Source organism: Ranitomeya variabilis, chromosome 1 (assembly GCF_051348905.1).
Source record: "Ranitomeya variabilis isolate aRanVar5 chromosome 1, aRanVar5.hap1, whole genome shotgun sequence".
NCBI classification, from domain to species: domain Eukaryota; kingdom Metazoa; phylum Chordata; class Amphibia; order Anura; family Dendrobatidae; genus Ranitomeya; species Ranitomeya variabilis.
In genome coordinates, this window is record NC_135232.1 from 848,573,379 (window position 1) to 848,598,503 (window position 25,125).

The following is a 25,125-nucleotide window of genomic DNA, read 5'->3' on the forward strand; positions in this document are numbered from 1 at the left end:
AATATGCATTACAGGAGCTTGCTTGCCCAGCTGCTAGTGTGCTATCAGAAAGAGTATTCAGTGCTGCTGGTTCAATACTGACCGAAAAAAGGATTCGTCTGGCTACCCAAAATGTTGATGATCTAACCTTCATTAAAATGAACCAATCATGGATTTCTAATTATTTTGCCCCACCTTTCCCTGCTGACACCTAGCTTTCCTGTAAAAAATCTTGCTTTTGGACTCGTCTTACTGACTGCTCCAATTTCTCCATTTGCAGCTGCTGTATGTCCACCATAGGCCATTTTTACACCTCCCTAAATGGGCGGACTCCCCCCACGGGGCCGAACAGGTGGGTGTGCCCACTTTTGGTCGACGGCACTGGCACAGGATCCCTCATAGTACAATGAAGTGTCTCTGGCGGTGGTGGTGCAAACCCAACGTCAGACACACCGTCGTAACATGAGGGGCCCTAGGCCAGTACCGCCGCCCACGAGAGAGTGTCTCCCCCCCCAGCTCAAACAGTGCTCTGCCACTTGCAAAATTACCTCTCACTGCTCCACCACTGTTTAGTCTGTGCTGTTAAACCCTTCAATGGCACTGCCAATACCAATTTGTTGACATGATTGTTGCTAGTAAAAATATTCAGGGGCCCTGTCCTACATTTACACCAGTTAATACTTTGCGCCAACTACCACTGTCTGCAAGTCAGCAGAGGAGCCCACCCCTGTACCTAGGTATGCCACCTGTTTATTTGTGAAATTTTTTTTTTTGGCCAGACATTAACCTCACTTTATTATTTTGGCCTACTAAGTGTGTCAGACACTCCTTACAGTTGTCCTCCACTGAACAAAGCTAGGCCGCCTGCGTACTCCTGTAACCTATTTTTAACTGCATTTTGCCTATTACTTTTTTGGCCCTACTAACTGTGTCTGCCCCTCAGTGCAATCGTCCTCCGCTGACCACACCAATGCTGCCTGTGTAACCCCGTAACCGATTTAAACCTGCATAGAGCCTACTTTTTTATTTTATGCCTACTAAGTCTGTCTGCGGTCCCTCCTTGCAATCTTCCTCCGCTGACCACACCAATGCTGCCTGTGTAACCCTGTAACCTATTTAAACCTGCATAGAGCCTACTTTTTTTATTTTAGGCCTAGTAAGTCTGTCTGCGGTCCCTCCTTGCAATCGTCCTCCGATGACCACACCAATGCTGCCTGTGTAACCCTGTAACCTATTTAAACCTGCATAGAGCCTACTTTTTTATTTTAGGCCTAGTAAGTCTGTCTGCGGTCCCTCCTTGCAATCGTCCTCCGCTGACCACACCAATGCTGCCTGTGTAACCCTGTAACCTATTTAAACCTGCATAGAGCCTACTTTTTTATTTTAGGCCTAGTAAGTCTATCTGCGGTCCCTACTTGCAATCGTCCTCCGCTGACCACACCAATGCTGCCTGTGTAACCCTGTAACCTATTTAAACCTGCATTGAGCCAAATTTTTTGTTTTAGGCCTAGTAAGTCTGTCTGCGGTCCCACCTTGCAATCGTCCTCCGCTGACCACACCAATGCTTCCTGTGTAACCCTGTAACCTATTTAAACCTGCATAGAGCCTACTTTTTTATTTTATGCCTAGTAAGTCTGTCTGCGGTCCCTCCTTGCAATCGTCCTCCGCTGACCACACCAATGCTGCCTGTGTAACCCTGTAACCTATTTAAACCTGCATAGAGCCTATTTTATTATTTTAGGCCTAGTAAGTCTATTTGCTGTCCCTACTTGCAATCGTCCTCCGCTGACCACACCAATGCTGCCTGTGTAACCCTGTAACCTATTTAAACCTGCATAGAGCCTACTTTTTTATTTTAGGCCTAGTAAGTCTGTCTGCGGTCCCTCCTTGCAATCGTCCTCCGCTGACCACACCAATGCTGCCTGTGTAACCCTGTAACCTATTTAAACCTGCATAGAGCCTACTTTTTTATTTTAGGCCTAGTAAGTCTATCTGCGGTCCCTACTTGCAATCGTCCTCCGCTGACCACACCAATGCTGCCTGTGTAACCCTGTAACCTATTTAAACCTGCATTGAGCCAAATTTTTTGTTTTAGGCCTAGTAAGTCTGTCTGCGGTCCCACCTTGCAATCGTCCTCCACTGACCACACCAATGCTTCCTGTGTAACCCTGTAACCTATTTAAACCTGCATAGAGCCTACTTTTTTATTTTATGCCTAGTAAGTCTGTCTGCGGTCCCTCCTTGCAATCGTCCTCCGCTGACCACACCAATGCTGCCTGTGTAACCCTGTAACCTATTTAAACCTGCATTGAGCCAACTTTTTTGTTTTAGGCCTAGTAAGTCTGTCTGCGGTCCCTCCTTGCAATCGTCCTCCGCTGACCACACCAATGCTGCCTGTGTAACCCTGTAACCTATTTAAACCTGCATAGAGCCTACTTTTTTATTTTAGGCCTAGTAAGTCTGCGCCACTCCTTCCAATTGTCCTCCGCTGACCACAGCAATGCTGCCTGTGTACCCCTGTAACCTTTTTTAAACTGCATTGAGCCAACTTTTTTGTTTAAGTCCTACTACCTGTGTCTGTCTGCGCCACTCAATACAGCTGTCCCCCTCTGAAAAAAGCTGAGCTTCAATTGTCAGGTTTTCAGCCTATAGGAATTTGAAAACTGCATTGGGCCTACTAGTTTGGTTGGGGCCTACTAACGGTGTCTGCCGCTCCTTGGTGTTCGCCTGGCTTTTTTTCCTGAGCTTCAATCTTCAGGCTTTCGGCCTATATTTTAAATATGAAACTGTATTTGGGATACTAGTTGGGTTGGGCCTACTAACGGTGTCTGCCGCTCCCTGGTGTTGTCCTCCACTGAACAAAGCTGAGCTTCAATCTTCAGGCTTTCGGCCTATATTATCAGATATTAAACTGCATTTGGCCTACTAGTTTGGTTGGGCCCTACTAACGGTGTCTGCCGCTCCTTGGTGTTCTCCTCCACTGAACAAAGCTGAGCTTCAATCTTCAGGCTTTCAGCCTATATTATCAGATATTAAACTGCATTTGGCCTACTAGTTTGGTTGGGCCCTACTAACGGTGGCTGTCGCTCCTTGGTGTTCTCATCCACTGAACAAAGAAGTGCCGCCTGTTTACTCCTGTTACCAATTTTGAACTTTATTTGGCCCACTTTATTATTTGGCCCTACTAACTGTGTCTGCCTCTCATTACAGTTGTCCTCCACTGAACAAAGCAATGCCGCCTGGTTAGTCCTGTTACCAATTTTGAACTGCAGTTAGCCCACTTTATTATTTGGGCCTAGATCTGTTTCCTCCTCATCCTGCCCATTGCCCAGCCAGTGCTACATGAGTCTGCTGGTACATTGACCCAGACCACTACATTCCCCTTGCACTCTACACAGCCAGAATCTGACCCTGCTGAAAGTCAGGTTCCCCTTCCCACCTACTATACCACCTTACACGGGGACAAAGAGGAAGGCGCAGATGAAAGTGCAGGTTCCTTCATCAGGTGGGGAGGGCATACTCGTTGGCAACGTCACTGTCGCAGGGCCCCTCATAGTACGCAAAAGTGTCTCTGCCGGTGGGAGGCGCCCCCGCCGTCAAACACAATGCCGTACTTTGAGGGGCCCTGTGCCAGTGCCAATGCGAATGAGTGGGCCCCCCCTGCTTGCTCAGGATCACAGCACTTGCAAAGTTGAAATACTGACCTCTCCCTGCTCCACCGCCGTGACGTAGTCCTGAGTTTCCTGGGCCCACGAAAAACTTGAGCCAGCCCTACCCCCCAACTTTAGCCAAATGACCCCCAATTTTCAATGCCTAACTATTATTATAAGGTAAATTAAGATTCACAAGCTTAAGTGACACAAAATGATGTTTTTGACATTAAAATGGGTACTGTAGGTGTTTTCCTGTCCTCCACTCACTGCTGACTTTGCTTCCCCATTGACTTGCATTGGGTTTCGTGTTTCGGTCGATCCCGACTTTGCGCGATAATCGGCCGATTTCACTCGACTCGACTTTTGACAAAGTCGGGTTTCGCGAAACCCGACTCGATCCTAAAAAAAGTAAGTCGCTCAACTCTATTGTCCATTGTGAAACAGATAATCTGTCACTCTCATAAATGTTTTTGACCGAGTACCCCCCTTGCAGTTTATGTAAGCCCAAGCTACACAATTGCCTGAGAGGATCTTGACATTCTGACCCATGGGATACAAGGAACTCAATTACAGCCCGCTATACAGCCAGTAACACCTTTACATTGGAAGAAAGGGTTTTCTCACTTTCAGTCCAGATTCGCTGGACCACCTCCCTACCTAGATGGTCCCCCCACCCTGATGGACTGGCATCGGTGGTGACTTAGTGATATTACCCAGGACAGGTTTAATAACTCTATCGATCACTGAAGGGGCTGTACTGACCAAGGAGACGTCATCTATCCCCCTAAGTGACCCCTAAGAGAAAAAACATTATGTCACACATCCCACTGCAGAACCCTGGAATGGAATTGTGTCCCTAAAACCGCTAGGAAGCATGATGTCTAAGTACCCAGCTAGGGCTGAAATGCCCCAAGAGACATGGGGTCTCCTAGCTTCTTTCACCTGGTACTGGATCTTCTCTATCTAAGAAACTGGGAGGTGACATTCCTGAATCTCCGAATACAGTATGATCACAAGAAACTGCCAAGTTTTTAAGGGCACTAATATGAATTTTTTCTACATTTAACAAACAGCCCAGATTCCTTGGGGTGGTCACTAATTCCACTAGGTGTTTATTACATTGGTGGACCGACTTCCCTATGACCAAGAAATCGTTCAGAACTATGACTTCCGCCACTACCTTCGTAAATACACTAGGGGCTACTGCTAGCCCAAATGGGAGGGTCTTGAATTGAAGTGCCTGACCACCATGTTAATGACTAATGCCATCCTAAGGTAGCTCTGATGTTCCACATGTATGGTCATGTGGCAGTACGCATTTTTTAAATCCTGGTCTGCCATGTAACAACCCGAAAAAAGCCGTTTTATTGCAGATTTGATACACTCCATTTTAAAGGTTTGTACATTCCGGAACTTTCCCTCACATGGGATGGAACATAGTCTCGTTCTGGTCTGGATATCCTTAGGCCAAAACTTCAGCCACAAATCCCTATGGGTAGCATTAGAAAGGGCAGCCGACCTTGTCGCCAACCTTACAGAATCCGCTGAGGCATCATCAGAATGTTGGACAAGACATCTTCTCTTGTCACCCTTTCAGCTGGGATTCCAGCTGCTCCAGCCAGATTATCAATGATCTGGCAGTGCATGTTGCTGCTACTGCCGTTTCCCAAGTACCCTTGAGAAAGCTGTGTGCTTCTCTATCCAGGAGGTGACTCAGTGTCCCCATATACTGTAGTAAATGCTGCAGAGAGGCTCTCCTGGAAGCTTTAGTTACCACAACCAATCTTGGGGCTTTGCCCCAAAAAGACAAAGGTTCTTCAAAGGGTTATTTTCTTTTAAAAGGGGGAGACCTTCCTTTCTGGTCTCTTCCACTCTTTCTGCACCAGCCCCTGGATTTTCTCATTTAACAGAAATACCTCCATGTCCTTTGATCTAGGGCACGTAATCTTATATCCTGCACTGACCTCTCAGGCCTAGCATCCACAATGCCCATGGAAGATTGGCCCTCTTTCAACAGTCCATTCACTTAATTTAATGGTAAACAATGGGACCCTGAGCCACTATCCGAGGATGACGATGAGAAACCAGGTGAGATCCTCAGTTTAAAACAAGGGATACATCAGAAACTGGGGAGACATCCCTATGAATTTCCCTTTACTGTTTTCCTTTCTAAGAGAAGGCCTTGCTGATCTCTAATTTAATTCTGATCTCAGACCAGTGGAAAAGCTGGGTCCTCCACCAGTCAGTTCTATGCATGACTGACATAGCGTTTTTTGATAAGAATCCGCTAATAGGGTTTTGCACAGAGCACACTCCTTGTTTTTGGACTTAGTAACGCACTTCTTTTCCTGGCAAATAGACTAGAAAGAAGACACCCTATCAAGCGAACTTTCACAAATATCACTTACCACTTTGACTCAATCTAATTGTACTGGTTTCGAGGAACGACCCTTCCCAGCCGTGCGATCATCCCTAGAGGTTGTAGAGTCGTCCAACTTGATGGCTCTTCGCTGACTGGACCGGCTTACAGATCCAAGCCTCTCTGAGGTTCGACTGCCTCCGCTGACACAAAGACGCCACTCCACTCATTCCTTGGGCTTGGATAGATGGGCTGAGAAGTACCTGAGCAGTGGAACCAGCCTTCTATATACTGGTCCCTGCTCTCGGGACCTTGTTACTTTTCAGGTCACGTGACCCTTGCAGTTTTCGATACGTCATTGCAGAGACTATACCCCACCCAGCGAAGAACACCTCCCCACTATCTCCAAACACTCCAAGAGTGACCTAGGTGTTACCACCTTCTGGGCGTGTCACATGCGCTCCTTGATGATGTCATCAGCCTCGCCCCCCCTGCCCTCCTTGCTCGTCATCCAGATGTGTGCCGATGCATTGAATACCTCCGTTTCACATACTTGGTTGAATTGATTACATAGTTTATTATAATTGGTGTCCCAATGTAATGTGGAACGTTCGGAGACGATGTGCCTGCTCCAAGTTAAATTGTAAAATTCAAATACGTGCACGGAAGAGTTACACTGATACATTGAGCATCAAGGCAGATTACTCTATTACATTATAGGTCAGTGTTTATACAGGCATTTTCTGGACAAACACTGTAGCAATATAATTAGCTCAGCTTATCTCTACATATGTGCTGGAATCTCATAGGCCAAAGTTAATACTGTCTACTTCCAGCTGAAGAGTTTAGGTGTTGTACCTCTTACTTTCACTTTGCTATGTGTTATCTCTAAGTTTCTAAGAAAAAAAATCCTGAAACTCCTTATCTCAGGGTTTAAGACAGATCAGAATTTGAAAATGTGGTAGAACTAAAAAAAGGTGAAACTCAGTCTGTTGCAGCCTTTCTTTAGACCAGGTATGTCTAACTAGTGAATCACAAGTGCCATGACTGTCCTCCAATATATTGTAAGAATGGCATATAGCACTAACTCCATGGCAGCCCAACTAATAAACCAATAAATTCCTCATCTTAATCAGATGCAACATCATCCCTGAACCCCAACACATCAATCTTCCGAAATATGCTTGTGGTGACTGTTCCACAAACTTAAAAAAAACCAAACGGTTTTTCATCCATATACAATCCATAATGTCATCCGTATGTCTCTACATTCTTGAAGCATCTGGTTTTTACACGTACAAATTATTAAATTAAAGTCAGAATACTGTTTGTTAATAATGGACTGGTAAAAAAAAAAACTTCTGGCATGTGGATGATAACCGGTATGTGATCTATTTGTTTGCGCACCCATTGACAACCCTGATGTGGAATACAGATCAAAGCAGCAAAAGCTGCAGTTTGTTTTCCTTCTTTACACTCAAGTGGTTCATATGTAAATACTTTAATGTGAACTATCACATAGCCGAGCATCAGTACTGTGCTGTTGATATGCTATCAATTTTGCATAAGGACAGCACACGGATGTTTGATACACTTATCTGAACACGCTCTTAGTGGTACATGCCGAAGTAAGAAGAGACAGCAAAAGATAAAGGAAGTTTAAGAGTTACTTAAAGGGAACCTGTCACCCCGTTTTTTCCGTATGAGATAAAAATACCGTTAAATAGGGCCTGAGCTGTGCATTACAATAGTGTATTTTGTGGACCCTGATTCCCCACCTATGCTGCCGAAATACGTTACCAAAGTAGCCGTTTTCGCCTGTCAATCAGGCTGGTCTGGTCGGATGGGCGTGGTGACATCGCTGTTTCTTCCCCCAGATCTTGCTTATTTTTCTGTTGGTGGCGTAGTGGTTTGCGCATTCCCAAGTGCCGAATCCACTGCAGAGTTGTGAGGAAAAAGAGCGCGATCTACGCTATTACCCTGGTGATCGGTGGGGGCGGCCATCTTCCTGTGGCCGCGCGTGCGCAGATGGAGCGCTCTGCTGCCCGGGGCTTCAGGAAAATGGCCACGGGATGCCGCACGTGAGCAGATGTAGATCGCGGCGGCCATTTTCCTGAAGCCAAGATGCGAACTCGGCTTCAGGAAAATGGCCGCCGCGATCTCCATCTGCGCACGCGCGGCATCCCACGGCCATTTTCCTGAAGCCCCGTGCAGCAGAGCACTCCATCTGCGCACGCGCGGCCTCAGGAAGATGGCCGCCCCCACCGATCACCAGGGGAATAGCGCAGATCGCGCTCTTTTCCCTCAGCTGAGCAGTGGATTCGGCAGTTGGACATGCGCAAACCACTACGCCACCAACGGACAGATAAGCAAGATCTGGGGGAAGAAACAGTGATGTCACCACGCCCATTTGACCAGACCAGTGTGAGTGACAGCCCAAAACGGCGACTTTACAAAGGTATTTCGGCAGCATAGCTGGGGAATAAAGGCACAAAAAAGACACTAATGTAAAGCCCAGCTCTGCCCCTATTTAACGCTATTTTTATCTCATCTTTAAAAAAAGGGGTGACAGGTTCCCTTTAACTCCCTCATAACAAGCTTTTGTCAACAAAGCCATAACTTTTTTTTTTTTGTTGGCAGTTTTAAACAATTTTTACTTGAATCTGAGATCACCTTCTATCATATCTTTTAATATTCCAATATACTGGCATATTCACGCTCTCACTTGATCCACAGGCTGGGCTTCACTGGCGTACATAGAAAGCAGAGATGAAGCCTTCAGGTCCACCAGCTGACATGGTTTCCAATAAGCACTAATGAGATTGTGTCATAGCAATGGTGGCATTAGGCACCCGAACAGATGCCCACGATAATGGAAACCATTTAAATGCAGCTGTCAAAGATTGATAGCATTATTTAAACCACAGGTGGGGAATCTTTTTTTTTTTTTTTAGCCAAGAGCCATTTGGATATTCATACCATCCTTTGGGGGCCATACAAATCATGCGCCAACTCCGCTCAGAAGGTTCGTCCTGATGTAATCTTTCATTGCACGCGCCTCAGCATTCAATAGTCAACACTGTGTGAGCGTGCTCACAGAGCAAGAACAAATTAATGGAACGACTAAATAGAGCTGCTGGCCCAAGCACTGCAATCCCCAGGAATCTGCCCAGGGGCCAGATGAAAAGTCAGAGCGTCTGAGGCTCACCACTCCTGATCTAAACTGTTAAAGATGTGATTAAACATAGATATTGTTGCTGTTAGAAGCAGGTGCCAAATGTATAACACAGCATGCACCCATGTACCAGGGGTAAAGCATACATATACCGTACATCTTAAGTTGGGAGGGGATTAATTTCTAATAAGTACTAAGCTAATGGGTGAAAAACATTATTCTGCAACGGCCCTCAATTCTCACCATGAAGGGACCATGTGATAGTTAAGAGTATAGTTGAGTGAATTTCTTCAGGTCCCTGCTTATTCAGCAAGCTATAGCGCTACCGAATAAGCTGCGTTAGGAACCCGGCTTCCTGGATCGCTCTGGCTCATCAGCTGTTCGGCTCTGCAGCTGCATGTGTCGCAGTCACAACACATGCATGGAGAGCCCAATAAACAGGCTCTCCATGCATTTGTGACTGTGACACAGCCGCGACACATGCAGCTGCGGCACCGAACATCTGATCAGCCAGAGCGATCCAGGAAGCCGGGTTCCCAACGCAGCTTAATCGGTAAGCGCTATAGCTTGCCGAATAAACAGGGACCCAAAAAGATCTGTGGTTTCTTTACATTGTACCCATGCTCAGCAACAAACCCAGCTATCCGCGGTAGCATGAATTACTTGAAAAAGTCTCCATTGAGAGTAATGTTATGGCATATCTGATACACAAAAAGTGGGTACTCGTTAAATGACACTAGGAATATACAGGAATATACAGGAGGGCATCATAAAAACTAAACAGGTTTTCCTACTTTTTGGTCTTTATTTTGTGTTCCTTAGTAGAAACTCCATTGACAAAAAAATGAGACGGTAGAGAATGAGACATTTAGAGTACAGAGCAGCAGAGGACCATGTTACCTGAATAAATATTTATTATAAAATAAAGCTTTACACTAAACATAAATGCAGTAAGAAACACCATAAATTAGTCATTTCATCCTGCTATAAGGGTGACTGCATCTGTACTTTACCTCTGTAACATATCCTGAGTTGAATTTAGGCCATGTTCACACAGGACAGACTTAATTTAGTTTTTTCCCTCATAAAAATCAAGATTGTATTTAAATAAGACTTTCAATTATATTTATTTACACTTCAAAAAGAAGCTATCATCAGCAAATTACCTATTGGTTAAATCAGGATTTTGTTTTACATGTATTTTAAAACATTCTTGAAAATTTTTATTTCCACATTTTTATTTGACACATTCAGTGCAGGGAAGCCGCCGGCGGGGGACGTGACAGACATCAGAAGGTGAGTATGTAGTATTTTTTTTTAACTTTTACAATGGTAACCATGGTAAATATCGGGTTACTAAGCGCGGCCCTGCGCTTAGTAACCCGATGTTTACCCTGGTTACCCGGGTGCTGCAGGGGGACTTCGGCATAGTTGAAGACAGTTTCAACGATGCCGAAGTCGTTCCCCTGATCGTTGGTCGCTGGAGAGAGCCGTCTGTGTGACAGCTCCCCAGCGACCACACAACGACTTACCAACGATCGCATCGCTGGTCGTGATCATTGGTAAGTCGTTTAGTGTAACGGTACCTTTAGAGTGCTCAGCAGGTTCCTTATCAAAGGAAGGATTACAGGTTACACAATACACAGCTGATAACACAGAATCCATCAATCAGAAGAGGTGACATCACAGCTGACTCTTCCCCCTTCATTCACAATGACATTTGCACAGGCTGATTATATACTCTAATAATGCAAACGATAGGATTGGGATTGGACTACTGTGTCCATGTTCATATGTTGTTTCCTGAAACAATAAGAAAAATATTGCAACATTTCTATTTTTCATTTTTAATACACACTTTGCAATATGTTTAAAAAACACAAAATATATTGAACACAAAAGTCTGATTTAGACAATACATCATATTCTGATAATAGCTTCTTTTTAAAATCCACTCCCAATGCCCCCACGACATACACGTTAGATAAAAGTCAGGACGATCTTATATGTACCGGGGCCTCCTGACTCTCCCCAACTTGTCTGGAGACATAGCGTTCGGTAAAGTGGAACTTAAATTACCCTATACTTTTGTTTAGTGGGGAGATAAGCAGCTTCTAGATAATTATGGCAGCAGCCTTCTCAAAGACAAATAAGAGAGTTTGGCTGAGTATTCCCATAAAAGGGGCAATTGTTTTGGGGACAGATAGCTGTTGACCAAACTATCATTTGGCTGACAACTATATAATGCATATGGTCAGCTCTAGCTTTGGTACAACAAAAAAAAAATGGAAAAGTGACCTGTATGAAAAAAGCCTAATCGTGTGCATAGTGAATTAAGTAAGACGCATTTTTAAACCAGATAAAACTGTGCAGCCCTTCCTCTCTTTATGATAGGAAGTTGTAGTACCATCATGCGAATTGTAGTTCTGTTGCATTTGTTAAAGTCTTGGTCCATGTTTTACCTTTCTGCTTTTGAATACTGTATATCCTGCAAACAATATTTTGCTAAGTTGACATTTTTCTAATTATCTCAACTATGGTAAAGAACAAAAAAGCATAAGAATCAAGTGAGTACATCTGGATCCAAAATTTGACAATTTTTAAAATTTGACAATTTTTACAATAATGTAGGAGGTTCCAATTTTATCAGTCATCAATATTATAAGTATGCTGTATCTTTCATTCAGTCTATTTGAGCTATTTTTACTTTCTTGTTCTGATGAAACACAAACATGCAGACCTCCACTGACTACTCAGTTCTTGTCTGTGATAGAGGCTTCCCTTCTTGTGTGGTGTTGTACGATTTACAACCATCGCATTTCATCCCTAAAATATGGAAGGGTACAGTTGATCTTCCACTGCAGTCATTGCAGAGAATCTGAGAGAAAAAAAAAATTACAATTTACAACATTAATAACAAATAGAAGTTAAGAATAGGAAAGAAAGCTAGGAAATTTCATATCGATCTATCTGGATTATAATGGAGGAGTCAGAACCCTAAATTAGGCTTATAAAAATGGAGCAGCAGATATAACATGTTGTGGTTCTCCTGACAAAGTCAGATAGACTTTGAGACACGTTGAGAATAAACTGCTCTGCATTCCTTTTAACCGCTGATACACCTTTTAACGGTGGCAATTAAGGTTACTTAAAACTCAGCACCGTTAAAATGCAGAGCTGTGGTTTAAGTGTATATTGCCCCCCAGAGTCGGAATTTCTCCGGGGCCGAGACCCCAGAAAACATGATTCGGGTTGGTTTTTACCGACCCCGGTGTTGCGATCGTCGTTATTAATGGCATAACGGTGGCCGCAAAAAAAAAAAAAAAAAAAAAGGGGTCAGATTTTCCATTTAATTTCTCTCTCCTCTGATGTGATCGCACATCAGAGAGAGAAATAGGGTCCACCGATAACCCCCCCCCGGTACCTCTGGTGTCCAGGCATCCCCCATGAAGTTCCCCGGGCGTCGTCTTCCGGGAGAAAATGGGGGGCGCATGTGGAGTGCGCCCGACGAGATCTGCAGGCCAGCACCCGGCAACAATAGGAAATTTTTCCTATTGTTTCATTTTGATCACTGTGATAGGGTCTATCAGAGTGATCAAAAAAAAAAAAAGACAGTAAATAAAACCCTCCTTTATCACTCCCTTAGTTAGGGAAAAACAATAAAATAAAAAAATATATATTTATTTCCATTTTTCCATTAGGGTTAGAGTTGGGCTAAAGTTAGGGCTAGGGTTGGGATTAGGGTTAGGGATATGTTGGGTTTAGGGTTGGAGTTAGAATTGGGGGTTTCCACTGTTTAGGTACATAAGGGGGTCTCCAAACGCGACATGGCGCCACAATTGATTTCAGCCAATTTTGCGTTCGAAAAAAATCAAACGGTGCTCCCTACGTTCTGAGCCCTGTCATGTACCCAGTGGTTTAATCCCACACATGGGGTATAAGTATACTCAGGACAAATTGGACAACAACATTGGGGGGTCTAATTTCTCCTGTTACCCTTAGAAAAATATAAATTTTGGGCCGAAAAGATCATTTTTGTGGAAAAAATATGATTTTTTATTTTCACGGCTCTACGTTATAAACTTCTGTGAAGCACTTGGGGGTTAAAATTGCTCATCACACATCTACATAAGCTCCTTGGGGGGGGGGTCTAGTTTCCAAAATGGGGTCACTTGTGGGGAGTTTTTAGCTGTTTAGGGGATCTCCAAAAGAGACATGGCGTTCAATCTCAATTCCAGCCAATTCTGCGATGAAAAAGTCAAACGGCGCTCCTTCCCTTCCAAGTTCTGCTGTCCGCCCAAACAGTGGTTTACCCCCACGTATGGAGTATCGACGTATTCAGAAGAAATTACACAACAACTTTTGTGGTTCAATTTCTCTTTTTACACTTGTGAAAAGAAAAAAAATGGTTCTGAAGTAAAATGTTTGTGAAAAAAAGTTAAATGTTAATTTTGTCCTTCCACATTGCTTCAGTACCTGTGAAGCACATAAAGGGTTAATAAACTTCTTGAATGTTGCCCTTTCTACGTGTAAAGTGCCATAGAATAAATGGCGCTATAAAAATGTATAATAATAATAATAATGTGGTTTTAAGCACATTGAGGGGTGCAGTTTTTAGACTGGTGTCAATTTTGAGTATTTTCTTTCATGTACACCCCTTAAAGTGACTTCATATGTGATGTAGCCCCTAAAAAAATGGTTTTGTAAATTTTGTTGCAAAAATGAGAAAATTGCTGGTCAAATCTTAACTCTTATAACTTCCTAATAAAAAAAAAATAGTTTCCAAAATTGTGCTTATGTAGACATGTGGGAAATGTTATTTATTAAGTATTTTGTGTGACATATCTCTCGGATTTAAAGGCATAAAAATTCAAAGTTTGAAAACTGCAAAATTTTCTACATTTTCACTTTTTTCATAAATAAACAAGTCATATTGAATAAATTTTACCGCTTACATGAAGTACAATATATCACGAAAAAACAACAACTCAGAATCAGTGGGATCTGTTGAAGCGTCCCAGAGTTATAACCTCATAAAGTGATAGTGGTCAGAATTGTAAAAATTGGCTTGGTCATTAAGCAGCAACTTGGCTCTGTCACTGAGGGGTTAAGGTTTTTGGATTTATTTATCAGCAGTACAGCATATCCACTTCTCCATTATTTAGCCTGATTTCTACATAGATCCTATTACAGTGATCAAAATAATAAAATAGTAAATCAACCCCCCCTTTGTCATTCCCTTAGTTACAAATAATAAAATAAATTAAAAATGTATTTTTTCCATTCTTTGCAGTTAGGGTTAGAGTTGGGGTTAGAGCTAGGGTTTTGGTGTTGGGGTTAGGGTGGTGTTGGGGTTATGATTACGGTTAGTGTTGGGATTAGGGGAGTGTTGGAGTTAGAATTGGGGGGTTACACTGTTTAGGTGTGAAGGATTAAACTAAGGTCAAAACTAAAGGGCTTCATTTGGTGCTTGCGACTCCATCTTGTTGTTTACGAGATAAATTCTGTTAATTTGGTAAATGTTCATAGTTGTTGTGGGGCCACATTGTTCCAGCCTGGACAAGATATGAGACTGAGGGTGTATTGTTCTGCGAGACCTTGATGCACGAGCTGTTATGTGTTTTTTTCCTATGCCACGTAGAAATGGCCATATATGTAGTTTCCGTTTTTTCTGTATTCTTATAGATCAAGTGTTTTAAGTGTTTTTATACTATTGGTTGAAGTATAACTGGCTAAGATTATGAAAAGTGCGACACAAACTAATTCTCAGTTGCTGGCAACGCCCTGTGGATCAATTTGGAAACCAGAGTCAAAAGCGAAGGGTCACTTCAGATCCTCCCCCAACAGCTTGGTGCCCAACATGGGCCCCCCAAACAGGGACGATTCTGCCCCCCGGAGCACAAGACAAAGGACCCTCACACCGGACACAGGCACTGGAAATTGGGAATGATCATCCCCCCACGACAACCACGGTAAGTTGGCAGTTATATTGTTCAGACTGACCGTTTGGTGTGGTTTTCCTGTCTTTGTTGCTGCAAAGAGGATCTGAGGTTATCCCTGATGGTGGGGTGATTCTTGGGTGGAATCATATAGAGGTGTAGTTACGTTGGGGGCCCAGTGTTCGAACCGTACTTCATAAGGGACGGACACCCTGGATTGACCAGTGATTGTAATTCTCTTTCTAGTCAAAATATCCTGATCACTGTTAGAATCTGGCACGGTGACGTGATCGAAGATTGGGTAGGATACGTAACTCAGGAATATATATATATATATATATATATATATATATATATATATATATATATATATATATATATATATATATATATATCTATCTATCTATCTATACACACTCACCGGCCACTTTATTAGGTACACCATGCTAGTAACGGGTTGGACCCCCTTTTGCCTTCAGAACTGCCTCAATTCTTCGTGGCATAGATTCAACAAGGTGCTGGAAGCATTCCTCAGAGATTTTGGTCCATATTGACATGATGGCATCACACAGTTGCCGCAGATTTGTCGGCTGCAGATCCCAAAGATGCTCCATACAAGGCAGGATGGATCCATGCTTTCATGTTGTTTACGCCAAATTCTGACCCTACCATCCGAATGTCGCAGCAGAAATCGAGACTCATCAGACCAAGCAACGTTTTTCCAATCTTCTACTGTCCAATTTCGATGAGCTTGTACAAATTGTAGCCTCAGTTTCCTGTTCTTAGCTGAAAGGAGTGGTACCCAGTGTGGTCTTCTGCTGCTGTAGCCCATCTGCCTCAAAGTTCGACGCACTGTGCGTTCAGAGATGCTCTTAGGCCTACCTTGGTTGTAACGGGTGGCGATTTGAGTCACTGTTGCCTTTCTATCAGCTCGAACCAGTCTGCCCATTCTCCTCTGGCATCAACAAGGCATTTCCGCCCACAGAACTGCCGCTCACTGGATTTTTTTTCTTTTTTGGACCATTCTCTGTAAACCCTAGAGATGGTTGTGCGTGAAAATCCCAGTAGATCAGCAGTTTCTGAAATACTCAGACCAGCCCTTCTGGCACCAACAACCATGCCACGTTCAAAGGCACTCAAATCACCTTTCTTCCCCATACTGATGCTCGGTTTGAACTGCAGGAGATTGTCTTGACCATGTCTACATGCACTGAGTTGCCGCCATGTGATTGGCTGATTAGAAATTAAGTGTTAACAAGAAGTTGGACAGGTGTACTATGTATATGTATATGTATATGTATATGTATATGTATATATATATATATATATATATATATATATATATATATATATATATATATATATATATGTATATATATATATATATATATATATATATATATATATATATATATATATATATATATATATATATATATATATATATATATATATATATATATATATATATATATATATCTCTCTCTCCAGAGGTGTCCGGAGGGATAGTCTAAGACTCCTTTCACGGAGTACCGCGTTGGAATTTTTGGGTTGTCCCAGTGGGGGACAGACCCGGTGGAACAGTCTGAACGGCCGCTCCAGTACTGTGCACAACTGAAGTAAGGATATTTAGCTCTAAAGGAGAATCATGTTTCCGTGGAAGAAAAAGAAGAGTTTGGATTTGTGTGATGGATCTGATACTGTTAGTCTTATGATTCAAAGAAGGGGAACGAAATCTGTCAGGAATGCAGGAAAAATATTCTCAATCATGGGATTTCCTAAGGGCGGGAGGCTACAGCCTACGCTATGGGATGAAGGTATCAGAAAGAACAAGGGAAGGTTGATTGATAATGGTTTGCTTAAAGATGCTGAGGAATTCCGTGGTCTGGCACATGAATAGTGTGATGAAGGCTATGTGGAAGTAGAAGAGGAAGCAAATTCTGGTTGTTTCTGTTATTGCTACATTGAAAAAGGAAAGCTGTGTACTAATATGACAAAGACTGGATGTTTTGTGATGCAAGAAGGAATTGAGAAAGTGACTGAGGGTGATGTGCTAGAAAGACAAACAAGTAAAAATGATGATCTGGGACAGGGGGTCTCCCTGTTAGATAATATGGTCCCTCCCCAGGAAATCAAGCCTCTCCTCCCAACTGTAAGCTCCGTGCCCCTCAACCCCAAAGCACCAATATATCCTGCCAAAACTCAGTGCGCACCCACCCTATGATCCTGCCGGGTGGATTTGTGATGTATGCGGAGTTACTAATTCTCAGTGGAGAGAGGTCTGTTACAATTGTGGAGCAAAAAGACCCGGAGTTGTAGCCCCCACCTTTCCCTTGCTAAACCCTGACGGCACTCATCAGCCACCGCCAGCACCAGTCCCTGCTATGCCTAGTATTGCTAGTGGTTATGAGTATCCACCCCCTCCTACTTTAGTCACCCGGTCAGAGACAGGATACACAAAGGAGATAGAAGATTTCCAGGAAATGTATTCCGATGTTATTCCTGGACCCCACCGTCATGATGTGCTCTTTAGGATAGGGACGGGGGATCTTACGAAGCAGCATGTTGGGGCCATAGTAAATGCCGCAAATAATCAACTTCACCATGCTGGAGGACTGGCCATAACAATTTCACTGAAAGACGGACCAATGATACAGGAGGAATCCAATTCATATATACAAATGTGTGGCCAGGTAGAAACAGGACAGGTTGCAGCGACCAGAGCAGGACAGCTGCCGTGTCAATATGTAATACATGCAGTGGGACCACAATATAATCCTACCAACATTCCTATGTCCCAACAATTACTTACTGAGGCTGTCCAGAACGCAATCCTGTATGCCTCCTCTGTTCCCCCGGTACGATGCCTCAACGTACAAGGCCATACCATTAATCTCTGCCGGTATCTTTCAATATCCCAGGAAGGATGCCACCATGGTCATAGTATCAGCAATAGAGCGGTGTATACAGGAAAACCCCATAAAATTGGAGGAGGTCCGATTTGTCCTCGATAGCCACCTAACGGCCAATCAGCAATGCAATCTCTAACTGTAACAGAGCCTCCTGCCCCGCCTCCGCAGCAGATGCCTCTTGTGCCCGTACTACCGCCACCTCCTCCCGCCCCCGAGTCAGTAATAGAGTATGAAGAGGATGATGTAGAAACTACTCCTGACAGGCCAAAGTATACAGGGGGTATCCCAAATAAACACCCTTTGTAACCAGTTACCCAATCCAGAAACCTCCCCCATGGCCTTTTATAGACAAATGGCAGCGAATCGAGTTTTATTCCACTCCCCGAAGAGATCTATTACACTTGCTCAGAGTGAAGGCTTGGGAAGGGTTATTTCCAATTATTGAGGGTGGCATAACCTATACACTGTGTTCCAAATTATTATGCACAAAGCGTTTATGAGTGATAAGGTTAGAATTTTTTTGTTTGTCATTCAAACTCATTGATGGTGATGTGCGTCAGGGCTCTTTATGTCACTGAAAGCAATTGCAGATACCTGTGCAAATTAGTTTGGCAGGTGTGTGCAAATAAAGGCAAGACTACTTAAGAAGGCTGTTCCACATTATTAAGCAGCCTAGATTTTTGGCCAAAATGGGAAAGAAAAAGGATGTGTCGGCTGCTGAGAAGCAACAAATTGTGGAGTATTTAGGTCAAGGCATGACTACAATCAACATTGCCAAGACACTTCATCGTGATTATCGCACAATCAAGAAGTATGTAGCTGATTCCCAGCACACACGTGTGCATGCTGGTAAGGAAAAATTGAGGACTCTTTCCAACAGGCAATTGCGTAAGGTTAAAAGAGCAGCTGCAAAAATGCCTTGTCATAGCAGCAGACAAGTTTTTGAAGCTGCTGGTGCCTCCAACGTCCCCAGAACATGCAGGGTCCTTCAGAGGTTTGCAGCTGTGCGTAAGCCATCCTGTCGACCACCTCTATCCACTGCACAAAAGCAGGATCGGCTCCAGTGGGTCAAACGATACATGAAGACCGACTTCCAAACTGTTTTGTTCACCGATGAGTGCCGTGCAACGCTCGATGGTCCAGATGGATGGAGTGGAGGATGGCTGGTTGATGGACACCCCATGAAAACACGGCTAAGGCACCAACAAGGAGGAGGTGGAGTAATGTTTTGGGCTGGAATCATGGGGAGAGAGATTGTCGGCCCCTTTATGATCCCTGAAGGGGTAAAGATGAACTCCATAATCTATGTGGAGTTTCTAAAACAACACTTCCTGCCATGGTTCAAGAGGAAGAACCGTGCTTTCCGCAGCAAGATCATTTTCATGCATGATAATGCACTCATGCTGCAAAAAACACATCTGCATCTCTGGCTGCTATGGGCATAAAAGAGGACAAACTTATGGTGTGGCCACCATCTTCCCCTGACCTCAACCCCATTGAGAACCTCTGGAGCATCATCAAAAACAGTGTCTATGATGGCGGGAGGCAGTTCACATTTAAGCAACACCTCTGGGAGGGTATTCTGTCCACATGCAAAACAACTGAAGCAGAAACCATCCCAAAACTGACAAATTCAATGGACGAGAGAGTTCAGAAGCTTCTTTCGAACAAGGGGTCCTATGTGCAAATGTAACATCACCTAGAATAAAGTTTTCACTTGAAAACTGTTTGATTTCATTTTGTAATAAGCTGATAATGCTTATAACTTCACAATTGACCATTTTTTTTGTTCAAAATAAAATAAAAGGTTGAAAACTCTGCTGTGCATAATAATTTGGAACATGCATTTTGAGTGTTTATTTTTTGTTAAAAGATACTGTTTTCATAGGCAGTTTGTTCCAAAACATTGCAATTATACTAGAATAGTAGATGACTGGAAGATAACAATGACCGCAATTCAGATAGGTAGTTTAGAGAAATTATGAGGAAATATTATTTGCATAATAATTTGGAACACAGTGTAATGTGAATTTGGATAGGGGAACATATGAGAGTGGTGTTGATTTCTGCAATGCTTTAAAGGTTTGGGCACAAGATAGACTAGCGGACAAAGCTACCTCCCTCACAGATGTCGCACGGGACAAGGGGGAGACTGCCGAGAAGTTTTATGGGCGTCTTACGGTAGCGTTTAAAGATTTGAGGTTTTCACTGTATAATAAAGCCCATTCACACCTTTTTGTGTCAGCTTTAATGTCCGGCCTCAAATCTGAATTTAAAGAGGCAATAATGTCAGTCAGACCTGATATCGATTATAAACATAAGGATGAATGACCTCGGGGAGATCAAAACATCCAACACCGCGGAGACACCATCACGTGTTTCTCAACGCAGTGATCCAGAACACTGCCCCCATCCCTAAAGGGAAATATGCAAATGCATGTAGAAAAGCCGCGGAGACACCATCATGTGTTTCTCAACGTAAGCAATAAATAGCCAGGTCTTTCACCGGGAAGGAACAACCACGGGAAGGGCAGCATCCAATAAAGGAAAACCACTAACCCCGAAACTGGTCTGTGGATGGATACCATGTTTTGGCATAGGTGGTTTGGCATAGGCACATCAGTAGGGGTTTCCAAATGCGACATGGCGCCCGCAATTGATTCCAGCCAATTTTGAAATCAAAAAGTCAAATGGTGCTTCCTCCCTTCTGAGCCCTGCATGCTCCCAAACAGTGGCTTTCCCACACATACGGGGTATCGGCATACTCAGGAGAAATTGCACAACAAATTTTGTGGTCCATTTTTTCCTGATACCCTTGTGAAAATGTTTGGGTCGAACGTAAATTTTGTGAAAAAAAGTGTTCATTTTTTCCTTCCACATTGCTTTAGTTATCGTGAAGCACCTGAAGGGTTAATAAACTTCTTGAATGTGGTTTTGAGCACCTTGAGGGGTGCAGTTTTCAGAATGGTGTCACTTTTGGGTATTTTCTGTAATATTGACCCCCCAAACACACTTCAAATGTGAGGTGGTCTCTAAAAAATGGTTTTGTCAATTTTGTTGGAAAAATTAAAAATGGCTGGTCAACTTTTAACCCTTACAACGTCCTAACAAAAAAAAAAAAAAATTATGTTTCCAAAATTGTGCTGATGTAAAGTAGACATGTGGGAAATATTATTTATTAACTATTTTGTGTGACACGACTCCTTGATTTAAGGGCACAAAAATTATTATTTTGAAAATTGCTAAATTTTTACTAACTTTCCATTTTTTAAAAAAGTAAACACAAGTCATATCGAATAAATTTGACGAACATGAAGTACAATAGGTCACCAAAAAATAATCTTAGAATCAGGGGGATCCATTGACGCGTTCCACAGCTATAACCTCAAAGCGACAGTGGTCAGAATTGTAAAAATTGTCCTGGTTACTATGGCCCCTTTCACACATCAGTTTTTTGCCGTCAGTCACAATCCGTTGGCTCGACGGATCCGTCGCAGATTGTGGAAAACTGATGCGACGGATTTGTTTTTTTGACGGATCCGACTAGAGGATGAGGCTAATTGGATCCAAAATAAATCAGAGCATGCTCAGTTAAAAGAAAAAAGGAATCTGTTGCCGGATTCTGTCATTTGTCGGATCCGGCACCCATATGCTTCCATTCGAGCAAACGACAGTTCCGTCAATGTTCATTTTTTCGACGTACACAAAAAAAAGTTACTGTGTCCATTGTCTCCGGCCGACAACGGATGAAACGAGAGGCCATCCGTTGCTAATACAAGTCTGAGAATAAAACAAACCGGCGGCATCAGTCATTGGATTCGTTTTTTTTTTTAAATTCAACAGATTGCGACTGATAGCAAAAAACTGATGTGTGAAAGGGGCCTAAGGGGTTAAACTACCTGCAGAAGACCGTATTTCTGGTCAGGGTGAGGTCCATGTGCACAACGGACAAATAAAATCATAGTATGCACTTGTCTTGTCCGTTTTGCATAATTAATCTGGTGTAAACAGGAGATTTGCTGCCAAGAACAATATTATATGTGCACAAAACGATTGTGTTAACAATCGTTCTGTGCGCATGGAAGTGTGATTTGCCTGTCTAAACAGACACTCAGCCTGCATGTAGCCGCTCAATGTTCGACTAGTCTGAACGATCATTAGTGCTTGGAAGAGTCTTAAATGTAATCGAATTTAGCTAGCATGTAATAAGTGAATCTGTTCATTCACTCACATCAACGTTCATATTCTGATATTCAGGAGGCATTGGTGTTTGGGCAACTTCTTCATCAAGTTGGTTCCAGTACCTAGACATATCAAGGGCAGAACGCATGCATAGTGGACATCTGTATCCCCTGTAATGAAAGGGGGTGAAGCTTTATTAGTTTTACAGCCAAAATTGTCAGCAGATATGTCACTGCATTTGGATTTTATCCATTTCGATAGTAAAATATTACACGGTTCTCTTCATTTTTATACATGGCATAATTTCCTTTTGCAAAAATTCTTATCTAATAGTATGTGAGGGGAACATAGAAACACTAATCTTCTATACTAGCAGCATTATAAAAAATAATCTAACAAAAACTGCTCATAACCAGATATGGGTGAACCTGGACAGAAATGTTTGGCGCTTGTTCCGGACAATCATTGTTTGGGCCTGAACGCTGAACGCAGACTTTCTGCTGAAGTCTGATGCAGTGTTCACGGAAAGTCCGTGGTGGCGAGGAGAGACAGAGAGATAAAGAGAGAGACAGAGAGAGACAAAAAAAGAGAGAAAAAAAAGAGAAAAAAAGAGAAAGACAAAAAGAGAGAAAGATCAAAAGAGAGACAAAAAGAGAGAGACAAACAAAGACAGACAAACAGATAAAGCAAATAAATCGATTATTCAGTGGGGATAGGGTGGAAGTTTGGGTACTGTTCTGGTAACAGAGTCAAACTTTTTAAAAAGTTTGGATCAGGTACCAGAACTTCAATCAGTCCGCCTATCTCTACTCATAACCGTTAGTATACCTAGCGACCATCCATTGTCAGAGATGGATCAGTCACGATGGATTTTCCAGCCAATCGTCTCATGCATTAGAGAGGTAATTTAGCTCCTCCTCCTCCCTCCATAGTCACAACATGCCTGTTTAGTACCGTATATTAAAAATAATATATACACTGGCGCTGCACTGGACCAGAAACAGGGGGACAAGAAGCGGAAGAAGGAAAACAAAAAACAATGAGCAGCTGGTGAGGTGGCGCGGTCTGTGCTGCACCGCGTCTATGATGGATACTACAGTGCAAAAATACTAATCACCTGCGCTTGTGGAGTGGTCGTGCTGGAAGGTACCTTACATACTGCCTTCCACCATAAGGGAGTGCTGAGGTAGGCAGTCACTGTGTTTAAACAATAGGCCTGGATGTTTAAGGGACTATACACAAATGAATATAAACAAAACTTCCCCAAAATAGTTCCCCAAAATAGTTCACCCAGTAAAAGCCCGTATGCAGACGTGCTCACCGCTATGAAGACATGTACTTACAACTGAGTGTGGAGGCAGGAGTGGATACAGCGTAGAGAGTGACGATCGTCCTGCTTGAGAGCGGTGTTGTGTTGGACTTGATGGGTCCAAGCTGCACCGTAGGGCTGCGGGGTAATGTCAGGGCCGACTAGGCTGAGGCTATGTCCGCTCACTGGGCGATGTGTACGGAGACCGCGACCCCTGATGTGACATCACAGGGTAAGAGGGCGGGCTTAGGATTGGTTGTCCTGTCCTAAGCCCGCCCTCTTACCCTGTGACGTCACATCAGGTCCACGCCCCCAGCTAACACCGCTACAGCTCCGGCGTTGCTTCCGGCCGGGGCACGCCAGGAGTTCGCGGTCTCCGTACACATCGCCCAGTGAGCGGACATAGCCTCAGCCTAGTCGGCCCTGACATTACCCCGCAGCCCTACGGTGCAGCTTGGACCCATCAAGTCCAACACAACACCGCTCTCAAGCAGGACGATCGTCACTCTCTACGCTGTATCCACTCCTGCCTCCACACTCAGTTGTAAGTACATGTCTTCATAGCGGTGAGCACGTCTGCGTACGGGCTTTTACTGGGTGAACTATTTTGGGGAACTATTTTGGGGAAGTTTTGTTTATATTCATTTGTGTATAGTCCCTTAAACATCCAGGCCTATTGTTTAAACACAGTGACTGCCTACCTCAGCACTCCCTTATGGTGGAAGGCAGTATGTAAGGTACCTTCCAGCACGACCACTCCACAAGCGCAGGTGATTAGTATTTTTGCACTGTAGTACCGTATATTATTTGGGGCGATATAATGTGTATAGCTGTTTTCACTCCACCTTTGCAATGGCCACCTTCAGCACACAACAGCACTGCATACAAAGGAGAATTAGTATAATGCAGTACATAACGCAATGCAAATGTAGGACATTGCCGTGAATAATTGCACTCAATGACATATGTCGATTAGAAAGAGTGCACATTACTATGCATAAAGGATCTGAAAAGAGTACTCCTAATGCAGCATCCCCATGTGTTCTGTTCTTAAGAAATTCAATTCTGCAGACCAGGCAAGCCAAACGAAGGTCAGTCCCATATCAAAAGCAAGGTCAACAGAAATTATCATCAAATCAGATTAGAAAAACGGTTTCATCGCTTTGGTATGCAGAAAAGGCTAGATTTAAAACCCAGACGTAAATGGCAGGCAGATACTGTTCAGCTTACAATGCTATGACTCAGTTTTAGACATTCTGCCAGGATGCACAAATGGCATTTAAGGCAATGAGCACTGTAATATACTTACTGTTTTAGCATGTCTTCATAACATGTACTGGAAAGACACAACAAAACAATAGCAAATTAGATTCTGCAGGACATAATCATAATCACCCAAATGCACAGAATCCGGTAAGAATACATTAGGATAAACCTACTTCTGGAATGAGATACACATAACAAAAAGTCAAAACATAATTGCTTTTCCCTTTCTTTCAACCACAAGTGCAAATCAGGTTTATTAGGAAAAATGTACAGAAGTTCTGCTGTTTGCAAGAAACCAAACAAGAACAATTTGCAATAATTCAACACAAATAATACAGCAGGATTTTTCTT

General features: G+C 43.1%; 1 protein-coding gene across 3 annotated transcripts in view; it reads right to left on the reverse strand.

Moving 5' to 3' along the window:
- Positions 1 to 9,960: 9,960 nt before the first annotated feature.
- RCHY1 (ring finger and CHY zinc finger domain containing 1) overlaps positions 9,961 to 25,125 on the reverse strand; it is an 81,311-nt gene continuing 66,146 nt past the window's right edge. For 2 of the 3 annotated variants that reach the window (XM_077276661.1, XM_077276669.1), the window contains exons 7-9: positions 24,818 to 24,844; positions 22,249 to 22,369; positions 10,065 to 12,044 (exon numbers count right to left, since the gene is read on the reverse strand). In XM_077276661.1, the coding sequence (XP_077132776.1) occupies positions 11,916 to 12,044; positions 22,249 to 22,369; positions 24,818 to 24,844 (277 nt within the window). In that variant the 3' untranslated portion in view covers positions 10,065 to 11,915. Of the gene's footprint in view, positions 12,045 to 22,248; positions 22,370 to 24,817; positions 24,845 to 25,125 lie in introns of all 3 variants that reach the window. The other variant, XM_077276654.1, reaches the window with a different exon arrangement.